The following is a 19,645-nucleotide window of genomic DNA, read 5'->3' as shown; positions in this document are numbered from 1 at the left end:
GTAGCTACGAGGCCTTTGTGGTGGAGAACAACACACCAGGTCTCTCTATATTCAGAGTGAAGGCCAGTGACAAAGACTCCAACCAAAATGCGCGCGTTTCTTACATTTTAGAAGACAGCACTGTTAATGGGGTTCCTGTATCATCATATGTGTCCGTCAGTGCTGACAGTGGAGTCATTAATGCCGTGCGCTCCTTCGACTACGAGCAGTTAAAGGACTTCCATTTCCGAGTAAAAGCGCAGGATGGAGGCTCCCCTCCTCTCAGTAGCAACGTGACAGTAACCATTAAAATCCAAGACCAGAACGACAACGCTCCTCAGGTTCTGTACCCAGTACAGACTGGTGGCTCTGTAGTGGCTGAGATTGTACCTCGTTCTGCAGATGTTGGCTATCTTGTGACTAAAGTGGTGGCTGTTGATGTGGACTCTGGACAGAATGCCTGGCTCTCCTACAAATTACAGAAAGCCACAGACAGGGCTCTGTTTGAAGTGGGCCCACAGAATGGAGAGATACGGACTGTGCGCCAGGTCACTGATAAAGATGCTGTGAAACAGAAGCTCACTGTTGTTGTGGAGGATAACGGACAGCCGTCTCGTTCAGCTGTAGTTAATATTAATGTAGCGGTAGCGGACAGTTTCCCTGAAGTGCTATTAGAATTCACAGACTTCACGCATGGAAAAGAATACAACGATAACCTGACGTTTTATTTAGTTTTAGCACTGGCTGCTGTTTCTTTTCTTTTCATTACCTGTGTGGTTGTTATAATATCAGTGAAGATCTACAGATGGAGACAGTCTCGTATTTTCTACCAGTCCAATCTTCCAGTTATCCCCTACTATCCACCTGGTTACACAGACACTGGAGTTACTGGAACTCTGCCTCACATGTATAATTATGATGTTTGTATGACGACTAACTCGAGGAAAAGTGACTGTAAATATTCTACACTTGGTGGACAGAGCGTTTTAGTGGTGGATCCCAGTTTTAAAGAGACTGTGCAGCGTGCAATGAACGAAAACAACTACCTTGAAGATCAGTACTCTCCGGAGCTGGTAAGAGCTTTATGTAAACATCCGTATTTTAAATTTTTGTTTGATTTATTTGTTTTTCTTTGTACGTCGTGCATGTCTGTGAAAATATGAAAATGTATGATATTGAAAATTGACGTCCATAACCTCAATCAGTAACGTGATTAGCTGTATTGATTAATGTCAACACTATATGTACTGGACAGATTCAAATTAAAAATAAGATATAAGTCAGTTACCTTGTTACACTGCATGTAAAATGGATTCATCCACTGTGTTTGGTGAGTGTTTTTAAATTGCAACGCCAAAATTATAGCTATGTTCACAGTCTTCTTAACGTCGTGAATACTACTAATTTTCTTTCGGAATCTCATGGTCGTGACATTAATATCAGCATAATTTGACAGCAGAAGTATTGTTTTATTGTTTTTATTGTTTTACATACGATTTATGTATTCTTTACGTATTTTGATTATAGGAGTCTTATGAACATCAGAATGTTATTTTCTAATCGCTCCTCAAACATAGACTGAACTTTGTCGCGCATCTCTTAAATGTAATATTTGTGTGCTACAATATACATGCAAAGTAATTCAAATGGATTCATTTTAGCACAGCATGTGCTGAGCAGTTCTTTCTGTTTCCACATCTACTGTGGATCTAATTTAATTTTAAACATTATTCAGAAGTATTAATCTCAAATCTCCTTTTTATTTAAAAATTATTTAATTTATGTAACCTTTACAAATACATTGTTTGCATGAGTGTATTGTGGGGGAAAGGACACAAGTATAGTAACAACATCATCTTGAACTGTATTTTTTGTCATTGAAAAATTGTAGACCACAATGTTTAAATACCATGTTATTGATTTGTACCTTTACTTGCATATTATATACAATCAAGACTTTTACAAACACAAGTTTAGTTGATTTGTAATTCTCGGTTTTGACTCAGAGGGCCGCTGTTTATCAACGAAACTTCGATTCTATGCTTATATGTCTCAGATCCACCCACAGTTTCAGGAGAGAAAAAAAAGCTTTCAGACCGTCCATTATAGATGTGCGAGGTATTGGTGGAGACGTTTTGTCGCGCTTTAGAGAAAAAATAAGTAAAAACCTTCACATTGGACGTTTACAAACGTCAAGGATATAAACCTGGATGGGACTGTCGTTTCTGAGCATCTTCGTTGTCGTCGAGAAAATGTCATATTCGGTGTTGCTGCGTACGGTATTGTTTTTCGTCGTCCTTTCTTCTCACTCCGCTGTCGGCCAGGTCAGTTACTCCATTCCGGAGGAAATGTCTAAAGGCTCGATGGTGGGAAACATTGCTCAGGATTTGGGACTCGATTTAAAAAGACTAAAGTCTGGGAAAGCACGGATCTTTACGGAGGACAGCACGGAATACATCGAGCTGAATAAGGAAAGGGGGGTGCTTCTCATTAAAGAAAAAATAGATCGCGAGTCCCTTTGTGCTAAAACGACTCCATGTGCTTTGCATTTTCAAGTTATTCTGGAGAATCCGATGGAGTTATATTCTATTACCGTTGAAATCATTGACATAAATGACAATGCTCCGTTTTTCCAGACTGAAGAAATCAGGTTTGAGATAAGCGAATCGGCTGTAACTGGAGCCAGGTTCACGTTAGAGAGAGCAATAGATGTCGACGTTGGTACAAATGGGCTTCAGAGCTACTCGCTGAAACCTTCTGATAATTTCGTTTTAGAATTACAGAATCAGGCAAGTGGGGATAAGAGAGTTCAAATGGTTTTACAAAAACCCCTTGACAGAGAAAAACAAGAACGATTCACATTGTTGCTAACGGCGAATGATGGAGGCGAGCCGGTTCTGTCTGGGTCGGTAAAAATACATGTTATTGTATTAGACGTTAATGATAATGCTCCTGTGTTTACACATAATGTGTATAAAGCTACATTATATGAAAATGCAGCTAAGGGCACCAAATTGACTACTATAAGCGCCACTGATGCAGATGAAGGCTCCAATGGTCATATAATGTATTACATGTCCAAAACAATAGACAGTTTGTCAGATTTGTTCATTGTAGATCAGTATAGTGGCGATGTTGTCTTAAATGGTCAAGTTGATTTTGAAAAATCAAGGCTTTACGAACTTGAAATTCAAGCCAAGGACCAGGGAGGTCTCTCTGACACCTGTAAAGTAATTATTGATGTGTTAGATATTAATGATAACAAACCATCAATAAATATTATATCTAAGTCTAATTCCATATCTGAAGACTCAATGCATGGTACTGTCATTGCTATGATCAAAGTAAATGACCCAGACTCAGCTATGAATGGAAAGGTTCACTGCACTATCAATGAGAATATTCCCTTCTCCATCACCTCACCATCTAATAATTTCTTTAGCCTGCGCACAGAGCAGGACCTGGACAGGGAGAGAGATGCTGAATACAACATCACTGTGATGTGCTCTGATGAGGGAGTTCCCTCTCTCTCCAGCAGCGCTTCTCTCCATTTACACATTTCAGATGTGAATGATAATGCTCCTGTCTTTGATAGAAGTAGCTACGAGGCCTTTGTGGTGGAGAACAACACACCAGGTCTCTCTATATTCACAGTGAAGGCCAGTGACGCTGACTCCAACCAGAATGCGCGTGTTTCTTACATTTTAGAAGACAGCACTGTTAATGGGGTTCCTGTATCATCATATGTATCAGTCAGTGCTGACAGTGGAGTCATTAATGCTGTGCGCTCTTTCGACTACGAGCAGTTAAAGGACTTCCATTTCCATGTAAAAGTGCAAGATGGAGGCTCCCCTCCTCTCAGTTGCAACGTGACAGTAACCATTAAAATTCAAGACCAGAACGACAACGCTCCTCAGGTTCTGTACCCAGTACAGACTGGTGGCTCTCTGGTGGCTGAGATTGTGCCTCGTTCTGCAGATGTTGGCTATCTTGTGACTAAAGTGGTGGCTGTTGATGTGGACTCTGGACAGAATGCCTGGCTCTCCTACAAACTACAGAAAGCCTCAGACAGGGCTCTGTTTGAAGTGGGCCCACAAAATGGAGAGATACGGACTGTGCGGCAGGTCACTGATAAAGATGCTGTGAAACAGAAGCTCACTGTTGTTGTGGAGGATAATGGACAGCCGTCTCGCTCAGCTGTAGTTAATATCAATGTAGCTGTAGCAGACAGTTTCCCTGAAGTGCTGTCAGAATTCACAGACTTTACACATGGAAAAGAATACAATGATAACTTGACGTTTTATTTAGTTTTAGCACTGGCTGCTGTTTCCTTCCTTTTCATTACCTGTGTAGTTGTTATAATATCAGTGAAGATCTACAGGTGGAGACAGTCTCGTATTTTTTATCAGTCCAATCTCCCAGTCATTCCATACTATCCACCCGGTTACACAGACACTGGAGTTACTGGAACTCTTCCTCACATGTATAATTATGACGTTTGTATGACGACTAACTCGAGGAAAAGTGACTGTAAATACTCTACACTTGGTGGACAGAGTGTTTTAGTGGTGGACCAAGAGACTCTGCAGCGTGCAATGAAGGATAAAAGTCTTCTTGAAGACCCCGATTCTCCAGAGTTGGTAAGCCTCTATTGTAACACATTAGCTCTCACACGCTGTCTTGCGTGTGGAAAAGTCTCGTCTCAAAGTCTTTATTCTTTATCAAAACTTTTTTTTTCTTGCTGATGATTTTCATGGAAATATACAGTTTTGGCCAAGTCGATATTAATGTGTATATTGTCGTAAAATATTCATCTGGAGTAATAATATAAATACATTATAAAAATACTTTAATTTACATTACTGAAGTTTATCAAATGGTTGTATGTGACTGAAGTATGTTCCATATATTTAATGGATTTCAGGTATTTTTTTTGTCAGAAATTCAGTTGATGGATTTCTAGGTATTACTGGATTAAACATTTCTGATTCTTATTGCGAGCTTTTAGAATGCAATCCCCTCTTTTACTGCAGAATTCAGCTCTTTTCAGCACTACTTGTCCCGGACAGCACTGTACAGGCTGGACCGTCAATTGGCCTCACACATCTCTTCTATAACTTTCCATGTCAGTGTACAGTTCGCTAAGTATCAGTGTGTTTATACAAGTATGTGATTTTTTTGCTTTCCTACAAATAATCTGATGAATTAAGCATTGGAAAAATGTCCTCTTTTATAAAATAATACCAAAGAACTTTTATATATCTATGTATCTATCTATCTATGTATGCATCTTTCCCGGTGTGTTAATTTTCTATGTATCTGTTTTCGCAGTTTATTTAACTTATACAAGTACACTGTATATAGGTGTCTATTGTGATAAGACACAAGTCGAGTTACACCATGCTCTAGACCTGTATTTGTAACCACTGGTATTTCGTAGATCACAACGATTAAGTGTTCTGTGATTCATGTGTACTTTACTCGCATAGTTTATATTATCAAGACTTTAGTTTGTTACAAATACACATTTAATAAATTTGTAATTCTCGGTTTTGACTCAGAGGGCCGCTGTTTATCAACGAAACTCCGTATCTATGCTTATACGTCTCAGATCCACCCACCGTTTGTATGAGAGAAAAAAGGCTTTCAGACCGTCTGTTACTGATGTACGAGGTCTTAGTGGAGACGTTTAGTCGTGCTTTCGTAAGAAACAGATGAAAACCTTCACATTGGACGTTTACTAACGTCAAGGATTAAAACCTGAATCAAAAGTTTGTTTCTCAGCATCTTCGTTGCCGTGGAAAAAATGTCAGATTCTGTGCTGCTGGGCACGGTATTGTTCTTTGTCGTCCTTTCTTCTCACTCCGCTCGTGGGCAGGTCAGTTACTCCATTCCGGAAGAAATGTCAAAAGGCTCGATAGTTGGAAATATTGCTCAGGATTTGGGACTCGATTCAAAAAGACTGACATCTGGAAAAGCGCGGATATTTACGGAGGACAGCACGGAATACATCGAGCTGAATAAGGACAGGGGGGTGCTTCTTATTAAAGAAAAAATAGATCGTGAGTCTCTTTGTGCAAAAACGATTCCCTGTGCTCTGCATCTGCAGATGATTCTGGAAAACCCGATGGAGTTATATTCCATTACGGTTGAAATCATGGATATAAACGATAATGCTCCGTTTTTCCAGACCGAGGAAATCAGCTTTGAAATAAGTGAATCGGCTGTAACTGGAGCCAGGTTCACGTTAGAGAGAGCAATAGATGTCGACGTTGGTTCAAATGGCCTTCAGAGCTACTCGTTAAAACCTACAGATCATTTTGTTCTGGAATTACAGAATCATGCAGGTGGTGATAAGAGCGTAGAAATGGTTTTACAGAAACCCCTTGACAGAGAAAAACAGCAGCGATTCACTTTATTGTTGACAGCAAACGATGGAGGTGAGCCAATGATGTCTGGATCAGTAAAAATACATATTACTGTACTGGACGCTAATGATAATGCTCCTGTGTTTAATGAAAAAGTATATAGGGCGACTTTATCTGAGAATGCGGCAAAAGGCACAAGGCTGATTACCGTAAGCGCCACTGATGCAGATGAAGGTCCTAATGGTCAAGTGGCATACTACATGTCAAAGACGTTGGATAGTTTATCAGATTTGTTTATTGTGGATCAATATAGTGGTAAGGTCGTCTTAAACGGTCAGGTTGATTTTGAAAAATCGAGTCATTATCAGCTTGAAATTCAAGCAAAAGACCAGGGAGGACTCTCCGACTCCTGTAAAGTAATTATTGACGTGTTGGACATCAATGACAACACACCATCAATCAACATTCTCTCTATGTCAAGTTCTGTATCTGAGATGTCAAGGACTGGTACCGTGGTTGCTATGATAAAAGTAAATGATCCAGATTCTGGTGTGAATGGACAAATTCAGTGTAGCATCAGTGAAAATATTCCCTTTTCAATCACATCAAAATCCAACAATATCTTTAGCCTGCAAACCGAACAGGAACTAGATAGAGAGAGAGATGCTGAATACAACATCACTGTGATGTGCTCTGATGAGGGAGTTCCTTCACTCTCCAGTAGTGCTTCTCTCCATTTACAGATTTCAGATGTGAATGATAATGCTCCTGTCTTTGATAGAAGTAGCTACGAGGCCTTTGTGGTGGAGAACAACACACCAGGTCTCTCTATATTCACAGTGAAGACCAATGACGCAGACTCCAACCAGAATGCGCGTGTTTCTTACATTTTAGAAGACAGCACTGTTAATGGGGTTCCTGTATCATCATATGTATCAGTCAGTGCTGACAGTGGAGTAATTAATGCTGTGCGCTCTTTTGACTACGAGCAGTTAAAGGACTTCCATTTCTATGTAAAAGCGCAGGATGGAGGATCCCCTCCACTCAGTAGCAACGTGACAGTAACCATTAAAATCCAAGATCAGAACGACAACGCTCCTCAGGTTCTGTACCCAGTACAGACTGGTGGCTCTTTGGTGGCTGAGATTGTACCTCGTTCTGCAGATGTTGGCTATCTTGTGACTAAAGTGGTGGCTGTTGATGTGGACTCTGGACAGAACGCCTGGCTCTCCTACAAACTACAGAAAGCCACAGACAGGGCTCTGTTTGAAGTGGGTCCACAGAATGGAGAGATACGGACTGTGCGCCAGGTGACTGATAAAGATGCTGTGAAACAGAAGCTCACTGTTGTTGTGGAGGATAACGGACAGCCATCTCGCTCAGCTGTAGTTAATATCAATGTAGCTGTAGCGGACAGTTTCCCTGAAGTGCTGTCAGAATTCACAGACTTTACACATGGAAAAGAATACAACGATAACCTGACGTTTTATTTAGTTTTAGCACTGGCTGCTGTTTCCTTCCTTTTCATTACCTGTGTGGTTGTTATAATATCAGTGAAGATCTACAGGTGGAGACAGTCTCGTATTTTCTACCAGTCCAATCTTCCAGTTATCCCCTACTATCCACCGGGTTACACAGACACTGGAGTTACTGGAACTCTGCCTCACATGTATAATTATGACGTTTGTATGACGACTAACTCGAGGAAAAGTGACTGTAAATACTCTACACTTGGTGGACAGAGTGTTTTAGTGGTGGACCCCAGTTTTTCAGAGACTCTGCAGCGTGCAATAAAAGAAAAAAATAACTTATTTGAAGATCAAGACTCCCCTGAGCTGGTAAGAGCTTTATGGAAACGATTTATTAGATTTTTTTTCACTTTTATTATTGATTAGTTTGTGTTTTTTCTTAGAAGATTTTGTTAGACCAATGTTTACAAGATATTTTCTATACTTGTGCTTACCTAAACTGAATAATTTCTACACAACCCATGCTGGACATGTTCTTTTTTCTACATTTTATTTTATGATTTGATAACATTCACAGTTCTCTAAATTCCATGGAATTTAAAAAAAATTGACAGCATAAGCATTTCTTCATGCTAGTAAAAGCATTTGATTACTGAAGGTTTATGAACATTTGAATATCTTGCTGGTTAATTGTTCTTCAAACCTTAAGTGAACATTGCAGGACAACCATTACAGCTTATGTTTTTGTGCTGTAATATACCTGTGCAACAGTCCATTTTGTCTCATTTCAGCACCGCAGTTGCCGGACAGTTCCTTCGTTTTTTAACGTCAGTGTTGGTCTACTGAGTGAATCACTTTTTTATTATTTATTCATAATTCATTTATTTGTTTATGACAAATACATGGTATACAAATCTCTATTATGTTTAACAGAAATATGCCCAATAACAGCATTTCTTAGAATAGTAATGTGGTCAGTGATGAAGCGTAGGCCACAATACTAAAGTCTTCTTTGTTTTTTTACGCACATATTATATAGTTTCAAGATTATACTTTGTTACAAACACTTGTATTCACGATATTTGTAATTCTCGATTTTGACTCAGAGGGCCGCTGTTTATCAACGAAACTCTTTTGCTCATACGAATGAGATCCACCCACAGTTTTAGCAGAGAAAAAAGGCTTTCACACTGACTGTTATTGATGCACGAGGTGTTCGTGGAGACGATTCGCTCAGCTTTTTAAAGAATACGTGACAAATTTCATGTTGGACGTTAACAGCCGCCAAAGATTTAATCCTGGATGGGAATTTTGTTTCTTGTGGCCGTCGAGAAAATGTCAGATTCGGTGTTGCTGCATACGGTATTGTTCTTCGTCGTCCTTTCTTCTCACTCCGCTCTCGGCCAGGTCAGTTACTCCATACCGGAGGAAATGTCGAAAGGCTCGATGGTGGGAAATATTGCTCAGGATTTGGGACTCCAGTTAAAAAGACTGAAATCTGGAAAAGCGCGTATCTTTACGGTGGACAGCACGGAATACATCGAGCTGAATAAGGACAGGGGGGTGCTTCTCATTAAAGAAAAAATAGACCGTGAGTCTCTTTGTGCTAAAACGACTCCCTGTGCTCTGCATCTGCAGATGATTCTGGAAAATCCGATGGAGTTATATTCTATTACGGTTGAAATCATGGATATAAACGATAATGCTCCGTTTTTCCAGACCGAGGAAATCAGGTTTGAAATTAGCGAGTCAGCTGTAAAGGGCGCTAAATTCATGTTAGAGAGAGCAATAGATGTCGATGTTGGTCTCAATGGGCTCCAGAGCTATTTGCTAAAACCTACAGATCATTTTATTCTAGAATTACACAATCAGGCAGGTGGTGATAAGAGCGTGGAGATGGTTTTACAGAAACCCCTTGACAGAGAAAAACAAGAACGATTCACTTTACTGTTGACAGCAAACGATGGAGGTGAGCCAATGCTGTCTGGATCGGTGAAAATAGACGTAACTGTATTAGACGCTAATGATAATGCCCCTGTGTTTACCCAGAAGGTGTATAAGTCAACACTATCAGAAAACGCAGCTAAAGGCACCAAACTCACCACTGTTAGCGCATCTGATGCAGATGACGGCTCCAACGGTCGTATAACGTACTTTATGTCAAATACAGGGCCCACGTTATCAGACTTATTTATTGTAAATCAAAATACTGGTGAGGTTGTTTTAAACGGTCAGGTTGATTTTGAAAAATCAAGTCATTTTCAACTTGAAATTCAAGCAAAAGACCAGGGAGGACTCTCCGACTCTTGTAAGGTATTTGTTGAGGTGTTAGATGTTAATGATAACACACCATCAATTAATATAATCTCTATGTCTAATTCTATATCTGAGGAGTCTGAACCTGGCACTATTGTTGCTATGATGAACGTAAATGACCCAGACTCAGGGGCAAATGGACAAATTCACTGCACTATCAGTGAGAATATTCCCTTCTCTATCACATCACCATCCAACAGTATATTTAGCTTGCAAACAGAACAGGAACTAGACAGAGAGAGAGATGCTGAATACAACATCACTGTGATGTGCTCTGATGAGGGAGTTCCCTCACTCTCCAGCAGTGTTTCTCTCCGTTTACAGATTTCAGATGTGAATGATAATGCTCCTGTCTTTGACAGAAGTAGCTACGAGGCCTTTGTGGTGGAGAACAACACACCAGGTCTCTCTATATTCACAGTGAAGGCCAGTGACACAGACTTCAACCAGAATGCCCGTGTTTCTTACATTTTAGAAGACAGCACTGTTAATGGGGTTCCTGTATCATCATATGTATCAGTCAGTGCTGACAGTGGAGTCATTAATGCCTTGCGCTCTTTCGACTACGAGCAGTTAAAGGACTTCCATTTCCATGTAAAAGCACAGGATGGAGGATCCCCTCCACTCAGCAGCAACGTGACAGTAACCATTAAAATCCAAGATCAGAATGACAACGCTCCTCAGGTTCTGTATCCAGTGCAGACTGGTGGCTCTCTGGTGGCTGAGATTGTGCCTCGTTCTGCAGATGTTGGCTATCTTGTGACTAAAGTGGTGGCTGTTGATGTGGACTCTGGACAGAACGCCTGGCTCTCCTACAAACTACAGAAAGCCACAGACAGGGCTCTGTTTGAAGTGGGCCTACAGAATGGAGAGATACGGACTGTGCGCCAGGTCACTGATAAAGATGCTGTGAAACAGAAGCTCACTGTTGTTGTGGAGGATAACGGACAGCCGTCTCGTTCAGCTGTAGTTAATATCAATGTAGCTGTAGCGGACAGTTTCCCAGAAGTGCTGTCAGAATTCACAGATCCTTCCTACGACAAGGACTATAACACTAACCTGACGTTTTATTTAGTTTTGGCTCTTGTGGCAGTTTCTATACTTTTCATTTTCTCAGTCATTTCCATCATTTCAGTGAAGATCTACAGATGGAGGCAGAAACGATTGTTCTATAAATCTGCTGCAAATCTTCCAGTTATTCCTTATTACTCACCTGCCTATGCTGATGGCACTCTGCAGCATGTGTATAATTATGAGTTGTGTGGAACCACTGACTCAAGGATGAGTGACATAAAGTTTGCCAGACCATACAGCCAGAACACACTGGAGAAAATGAGTCACATAGGGACTCTTCATAGAGATAACAGAGACAGAGAAGATGATGAGCAAACATTAGAGGTGAGACCTTCATATATATGTTGAAATGGTCAAATGTTGTTGCATTTTTGTTCTCATTTAAACGTTCACCCACAGGCTTTTGTTCCTTTATTCTTTTGATTATTTTTATTATTCACATGTAATTTGGCAACTGCAATACTTCAACTGACCCCTAAGTGCCGCTGTTCATTGCGTGTAATTTTGCTCTTTTTATTTCCTTAGACCCTCCTTACAGCATAATGCCACACGACACATAATATCCCACTACACCGTTCTTGTGTGCTATTTTTTCATTCTTCGTGGAAAAGCTCGTCATAAGCTCGTCATTTTGCCATTTTCATCGTCAGCGTAAAGGATTTGTGCGTCTTGGAGCGTCGTACTGGTCATCTCTTTTGGAGATTTCGCTGAGGCCGTTGTTGGATTTTTTGTCGTTTAAAATGGAGACGGGAGAAAGGGGCTGGCTGTATGGACGGCAGCTGTGGAGAGTATTTGCTTTGGCATTATTTGCTGATCTCGTTTCTGGTCAAATTCGTTACTCCATCCCTGAAGAGATGGCTGTGGGCTCCTTTGTTGGAAGCATTGCCACAGACCTTGGGCTCGAACCGAAGAGACTGATAACAGGGAAAGCTCGTGTCTTCACCGCTGGCGGCAGTGAGTACATCGGACTGGACAAGGAAAAGGGGCAGCTCGTTGTGAAAGAAAGAATAGACAGAGAGCAGCTATGTGGGGAGATATCTGCATGTAGTCTCAGTTTTGAGGTGATTTTAGATAGCCCGATGGAACTTCATCGCGTTACTGTTGACATATTAGACATTAATGACAACAGTCCTTTGTTTCCAAGGGGCGAGATAGAGCTAGAAATCAGCGAGCTTGCTGTACCTGGTGCACGTTTTCCTTTAGAGAGCGCGATAGATTCAGACGTGGGTCTAAATTCATTGCAGAAATACACGTTAAACCCCACCGATCGGTTTCATATGAAAGTGCAGAATGGCATAGACGGTACTAAAAATGTCGAGATGGTACTGCAAACGGCACTAGATAGAGAAAAGAACACGCATCATCAATTGACACTGACTGCATTTGATGGTGGAAAGCCCCAAAGGTCTGCCACTGTTAAAATCAATGTAATAGTCCTTGATGCCAACGATAATGCCCCTGTATTTACCCAGCCCACTTACAAAGCATCTGTTCTTGAAAACGCAGCAAAAGGTTCACTTGTGACCAGAGTCAGCGCGACAGATGCTGATGAGTCGAGTCACAGTATACAGTATTATTTTGAGCACGTGACCTCGGCAGCAAAAGCTTTATTTTCCATCGATATGGATTCAGGTGAGATAAAAGTCATAGGCAGCATAGACTTCGAGAAACACAAGCAGTTTAAGATCAAAGTTAAGGCTAAAGATCACGGAGGGCTGACAGACACGAGCGAAACAATAATTGACGTCATTGATGTAAACGATAATGGTCCAAAAATAACTATAATGTCTTTCTCTAGTTCTGTATCCGAAGACGCAGAGCCCGGTACTGTAGTTGCTATGATAAACGTCCAGGACCTTGACTCTGGCGACAACGGCAAAGTCACGTGTTCTATTGACCGTAACTCTCCATTCAAAATTGTATCATCATTATCAAATTACTATAACTTAGTGACGGATTCAGCACTGGACAGGGAACACACTGCAGATTATAACATAACTATAAATGCTGTAGATTCTGGAAACCCATCTCTGTCAAGTAAAGAGCTCCTGTCCATAAAGATATCAGATGTAAATGACCATGCACCTCAGTTTGAGCAGGAAAGCTATAAAGCTTATGTCATGGAGAACAACCCTGCATCCATGTCTATTCTTACTGTTAAAGCAGACGATGCAGACTGGGGCCCAAACGCTAGGGTCTCTTATTACCTTGTTGATGGTAATTTAAACGGGGCACCCCTGGTGTCATACATCTCCATAAATGCAGATAGTGGAGTGATTTATGCAGTGAAATCTTTTGATTATGAGCAGTTAAAATCATTCAAACTTCAAGTTAGAGCTCAAGATGGGGGCTCACCCCCAATGTCAAGCAATGCAACCCTGGATGTATTTATTCAAGATCAGAATGACAACGCTCCTCAGGTTCTGTACCCAGTACAGACTGGTGGCTCTCTGGTGGCTGAGATTGTGCCTCGTTCCGCAGATGTTGGCTATCTTGTGACTAAAGTGGTGGCTGTTGATGTGGACTCTGGACAGAACTCCTGGCTCTCCTACAAACTACAGAAAGCCACAGACAGAGCGCTGTTTGAAGTGGGCCCACAGAATGGAGAAATACGGACTGTGCGCCAGGTCACTGATAAAGATGCTGTGAAACAGAAGCTCACTGTTGTTGTGGAGGATAACGGACAGCCGTCTCGCTCAGCTGTAGTTAATATTAATGTAGCTGTAGCGGACAGTTTCCCTGAAGTGCTGTCAGAGTTCACAGACTTGGCTTATGACAAGAACTACAATGACAGCATAACGTTTTATTTAGTTTTGGCTCTTGCAGCAGTTTCTATACTCTTTATTTTCTCTATAATCGCCATCATTTCAGTGAAGATCTACAGATGGAGGCAGAAAAGATTGTTCTATAAATCTGCTGCAAATCTTCCAGTGATTCCTTATTATCCCCCTGCCTATGCTGATGGCACTCTGCAGCATGTGTATAATTATGAGGTGTGCGGAACAACTGACTCGAGGATGAGTGACATGAAGTTTGCCAGGCCATACAGCCAAAACACACTGGGGAGCATAAGTCGTATGAGTACGATGCAGAGAGAGAAGCAGGAGCAGGAGAATACTGATCTGCTTTTAGAGGTGAGGCCTTCACCCATTAGGTTCTGTTGAAGGGAATCGTCATTTACTTCTTCAGGCATGAAGTTGCTTTAGGCATGTGTGCTTTCTTAACAATTTAAAGGGTTTTCACACGCAGATTTCATTTACAAAAATAGTTCTTTTAGAACCGAAAATATTTTATGGCATCACTCAAAGAATGCTTTGTAGCATCTTTATTTTTGGAGAGCAGCATCTGTTAATGTAGGAACTGAACTTAATAAGGTGAGTGTACTCCTATTAGGATCTAATTTGACCTTACACAAAACTCTTAAACTTCAAATCACAAGTAATCACAAAGCAATGCACATTCACCAAAACTACAAAAGAAAATTACATTTTAAAAAATAAAAACTGCTAAATATGTGGACTAGATTGGGAATGTATTGGATTAATTGTACAAGTGTACTTGAGGGGATCTGTAATAATAATTATACTTACTATAAACAAGAGTAAGATATAAAGTAACCTTCAACCATAATAAGGTGGTTAAGCATTAATTTTCAGAGTCTCAACTTACTTATCAATAAATGATTCTATGAGCAGTGCCATTAAACCATTTTTTACAGATTACATTCTATAAAGGTTTGTTATAGAATCAAAAATGGTTCTTCTGTGGCATCACTCAAAAACCCTTTGTACCACCTTTATTTTTAGGAGTGCAGCCTCTATCAACATAGAAACATAAGTTGCTATTTTATAAGGTGCTATTTTATTTTTTCAGATCCATTTTGGTTTGAAACAAAATACTGAAGGTCCAGGGTGAGTGTGAAGTACTGCCCGCTTCATGTAAAGGTTCTTATCCAGTTTACAGGTTTCTTTACACTTAAGAATTCTTTAGGAAATTGAAAGTGGTTCTTTTTCGGCAATGCTCAAATAATTCTTTGCAGCATCATTATTTTTAAGTGTGTACATCTGTTCATAAGACACAATTATGTATTAACAGCATATTATGGTAATTCATAAAGAAAATGTTTTTAATTTTTCTCATCAGTAGTGTTTGCTACAAAATGGTCAATCCTTTTGGCTTGTGTTTGTGGCTTGTGTTTGGGGATGACCAATTGGGAGTCTTTTCTCCTCTTCACCAGCCTGCAGTGGCCTTCTTCCTCAAACACAGCACAGTGCTGAAGCACACTGACCCAGTTTTTACTCCCACAGCACATGCGCCACCACCCCCACTCCACACACACACACACACACACACACACACACACACACTGCTCTAATACTCTTTGTTGGTCTGCTGCAGGACTAGATTTCTGCATCTCGTTTATATATTTTGTTTCTGTCCAAAGCTGTGATGAGTTCAATTTTTGGGATAAAATAGGCACAAAAAGCTACACATGGCATTTTGTGAGATCAGTTTAAAGTCTCTATTTTGCTCATTATCAAACAGCATCTCTGTTGTGCAGTGTGTGAATTTAGTCTACTGACAGAGATTTGTCTGTCTGCTTTTAGGATAGAAAAGGCCTGTACAGTGACACTGTACTGAAAGCGTCATTGTAGCACTTCAGCTATTTGTAGCAGATGGGCTTGTATCTGGTTAAAATCCACTATGTTTATATGTGTTACCAAGTAGTAACAGCCAGTACCACAGTTTAGTGTTTTTAACAATTATCTGTGTGGCCCTTTTCCTTCTATTTATTTATTTATTTATTTGCTTCTGAGCTCTTCTGGAGAACTGGGAGTGGCATGACTGCAGTAACAGTGGCCAGACATCTCCAGGAGATCAGACAGAATCACATCTGTGTCTCAGTTTAAATCTTCAAACCACTAAATCCAACACTGAGTCAGAACTGCACTTAATACATATAGTATACATGTACAAAATCAATTATGTTAGTCTATTTATGTTATGTTAGTTATTAGTTATGTTAGTTAGTGTTTTACTTCACATGCTATATTGTGTTCCCCATGTGGCTTAGATTGTGTTAATGATGATAGAATGGATGCGAAGCTGATTTAGTTTTTCTGGCTAGTGCTGCTGTGGCATCAATAGCTTTACTGTTTCATGGAGTATGCTGTAACACTAGTACATCTGCAAGCCACTGCTGTGCCAGTTCATTTTGGTTTCCATGGAAACACTTTCCAAGGCTGCCTTAAAGACACACTTATGTTGCTACCAGGGGCGTTATTGGGGTTGTGATATTCAATCTGTATTTCTCACATAAATACAAAGAGAGTTATTTTTGCAATTCTGTGTTGAAAGACATCTTTAATAGGCTGGAATGATGAAGTTGATGTGTTAAACTAAAGGCAGATTTAAATACCGTAATTAGTGCAGCATGCCTTACCATCTTTATGTATTCCCATACATTTGTTCCCAACAATGGTATTGTATGATAAACCATCTGATCTGAAGAATGCTTTATCATCAGCAGTAAAACTATCACCAAGTGTGCCTAAGAGACAGTGTAGTAAATACAGTACAATTGTTGGTATGCACAGAGACCATTAAGACAGCACCAGAATTGTTGGGAAACACTTGCTTTTCTGCAAAAGTTTCGTCAGTTAACAGATGTATGACTATGCAGTATGACAGTAACAATAACGGAAATAAAATGTTTTGTGTGAATTGAAATATTACATTTTACACCATGACACATCAATTGTAGTAGTATTTGGTCAGTAATTTACTGTTCACAAATGCCTGCTTTAGTTGCAACCAAGAGCCAAATACTATTTAGAGTAATTCAAATGTGGCTGGTGCTGTCCGAGGTCCTGAAACTGCTCTTTGGTTCAGCTTTGTTAAATGGCTTGAGAAGCAAACTTACAGTTTTAATAATTTTGTTGAGATTATGTTGGCTTTTTCTGTGAATGTCTTTTGACTCACACATATTAGCATTCATTCAAACCTTTTGTAAATCTTTGTAATTTTTTATTTTAAATGTATTATGTTTTAGTTATAATTATGTGATTATGTTGTTTTGGAAGGCTTTTTCAAGTCAGCTTGAAGTTCTTAAGCTGATTGACAGAATATTGTATGCTATACCTTTTTTTAATTTAACCAGTTACTTTCATAAGCAATAGCTACAAGTAAACATCTTTAATTGTCTATTATACATCATAATGTTATGTAGCCTACAGACAATCTTTAACTGATGGTTTGGCAAAAACCATATAAATTGGCATGTGCTTATTATTTTTTATCTTTTTTATAAATACTAATAATGTATATATCCTTAATTAAATATACTATTAACTATCACCATTAATTGATTCAGTATTTCTGTAAATCATCTTACTCAATTAATACTTAAATCTAGTAAGATGAAGACATCTTTTGCATAACTATTATTTGAGTATGGAATCTGGATGAACTATGGTGTACTTGCTAAATTGATGTCATTGTGGAAATTCCTGTGTGTTTCACATCCTAACTGTAACTTTTGGACCAATGTAAAATCATTGTGGAACTGTGGAAGTTAAGAGCCACAGAGATCAGTGTAGTCTGTCATATATGGGCTTGTGAGACTTTGGCTATATGTGGGAGAATGACACAGCAGCTGATGCCAGTTGAGGCTTTTACACTGCAAACAGCAGATGTGTTGCTGTAATGTACCCCATCTGGATAAACAGCAACACAGTACAGTGAGAACCACCTGAGCCAGTGGTATGTTAAATATTAAATCTCCTGACCAAGGTTGCAACAAGGTATACCGGATCAGATAGGAATTGTATCTGTGACCTGAGCTAGCTCAGCTTTCTTACTACTTATTTGTGTGATGTGTAATGTCATCTTTAAAGCCTTCTAACTACCTGTGAATAGTGATAGACTTTGCTCATCTCACCTTCATATCGTTTAAATCGTTCCGCAGTCCTCCTGGTAAAATATATTAATGTTATAGATTTTTGGCACTCATCTATTTGCCAGTACTCTTTTTTATCACACCTATTATATTACCATGCATTTCATAAGCTCTGGTACAGCAATTACATCAATTAGTATAGTTTAATGTAGTGAACAAAACTACATTTTATTCTGGAATCAATTAACCTCATATTTCACTTAAAAATCACTAAACACTGTGCAAGCCTACATGGCCAGGCTGGACTGATGTTTTCTTATACTTTTTAAACTCTTTTCTTCTCGAAACCAACATTTTGACCAAGTTTTTTCATTTTTATCTTTATTTAGTTTAGACTGTGTAATAAAACATTACTATGTCGTCATGTGAATATTTGTGATAATAATTTATGTTCTATTATACACTTACAGCCTCTTTTTCCTTTGTTCTAATGACTGTTTCCGACAACAACTCAAAGCAGTTGTGTTTTATTGTTTTGCTTCTCTATATAAATTCTTCTCTTATTTGATTCTTGAGCATTAATAGTACATACAAGGTCAATTCAAAAAGACTGCATGTCTTTGCCTGAAGGATTAAAGCAGAGCCTCATTCTCTATCAGGTTGCTGGGAGAGCAGTGCTGATCCTTACACTCCCACAGCCATGTGGAAGAGAGGGAGGGGCATCTGCAGTGGAGTCTTTTGTTTTACATCACTTTTCTGTCTTTGTCTGTTAAACACTGCTCACAGATGTGACATAAACTGCACAAACGTGAATCAGTACTGCTGGTTTTATTTGTCTGAAATCACATGTATATCAGTTATTAATTTAATGAATTAATTTTTCTTATAGAAAAGATAAAGCTTAGTTAAATGACCATGTTTCTTGTGTGTTCCAAATGTATAAATAGAGGTGGAAATGATGTGTTACTCCTGATATTGTAATTATTTTTCATCTATTAATAATAGTTCTAATTATTATTAATATTATCATTATTTTATTTTAAATGTACTTGTTTTGGGTGGTTATGTAACTGTTGTTTTTAAGTGGGTGTAGAATATGCTTTGAAGTAGCCTTGTATTAGATTTGTCATAGGTTTTCACTGGGTTGGTTTTGCGCAGCTTGAACACCCCCAACCCCCACCACCTACAGACAAACACTCTCTCTCTCTCTCTCTCTCTCTCTCTCTCTCTCTCTCTCTCTCTCACTCTTTCTCATTTTCAAGTGCACACACATAGCACCCACATCCTCCCCTCTTGCTGTCCCATCAGGAGGTGGGATGTGTTTCCATGACAACAGGCTGAGTCATGATGTAGACTGTTCCATTGTCTGGAGAAACAGGGGGGTCAGTACCTTCGAGTCTGACGTACTATTGATTGCATTACAGCCTGCAAGAAAGCTCTCTCTCTCTCTCTCTCTCTCTCTCTCTCTCTCAACCTACCCCTCCCCACTTTCCTATTTCCTGTGCGCATGTGTGTGTCCCTGTGGATGCGCATGCACACTA

At 39.6% G+C, this 19,645-nt stretch overlaps 1 protein-coding gene across 39 annotated transcripts in view; it reads left to right on the top strand.

Moving 5' to 3' along the window:
* LOC140537170 (protocadherin gamma-C5-like) overlaps positions 1–19,645 on the top strand; it is a 226,653-nt gene that overhangs the window by 159,822 nt on the left and 47,186 nt on the right. For 2 of the 39 annotated variants that reach the window (XM_072659482.1, XM_072659481.1), the window contains exon 1: positions 12,167–14,340. The exons of 33 other annotated variants lie outside the window; for them this stretch is intronic. In XM_072659482.1, coding sequence (XP_072515583.1) covers positions 12,286–14,340 — 2,055 coding nt within the window. In that variant the 5' untranslated portion in view covers positions 12,167–12,285. Of the gene's footprint in view, positions 1–2,087; positions 4,620–5,666; positions 8,186–9,004; positions 11,531–12,166; positions 14,341–19,645 lie in introns of those variants that run through there. 4 more of the 39 variants (XM_072659445.1, XM_072659452.1, XM_072659468.1 and 1 more) reach the window with 4 other exon arrangements.

This window comes from Salminus brasiliensis, chromosome 16, assembly GCF_030463535.1.
Source record: "Salminus brasiliensis chromosome 16, fSalBra1.hap2, whole genome shotgun sequence".
NCBI lineage: Eukaryota > Metazoa > Chordata > Actinopteri > Characiformes > Bryconidae > Salminus > Salminus brasiliensis.
This window is presented reverse-complemented; position numbering and strand designations above follow the sequence as displayed.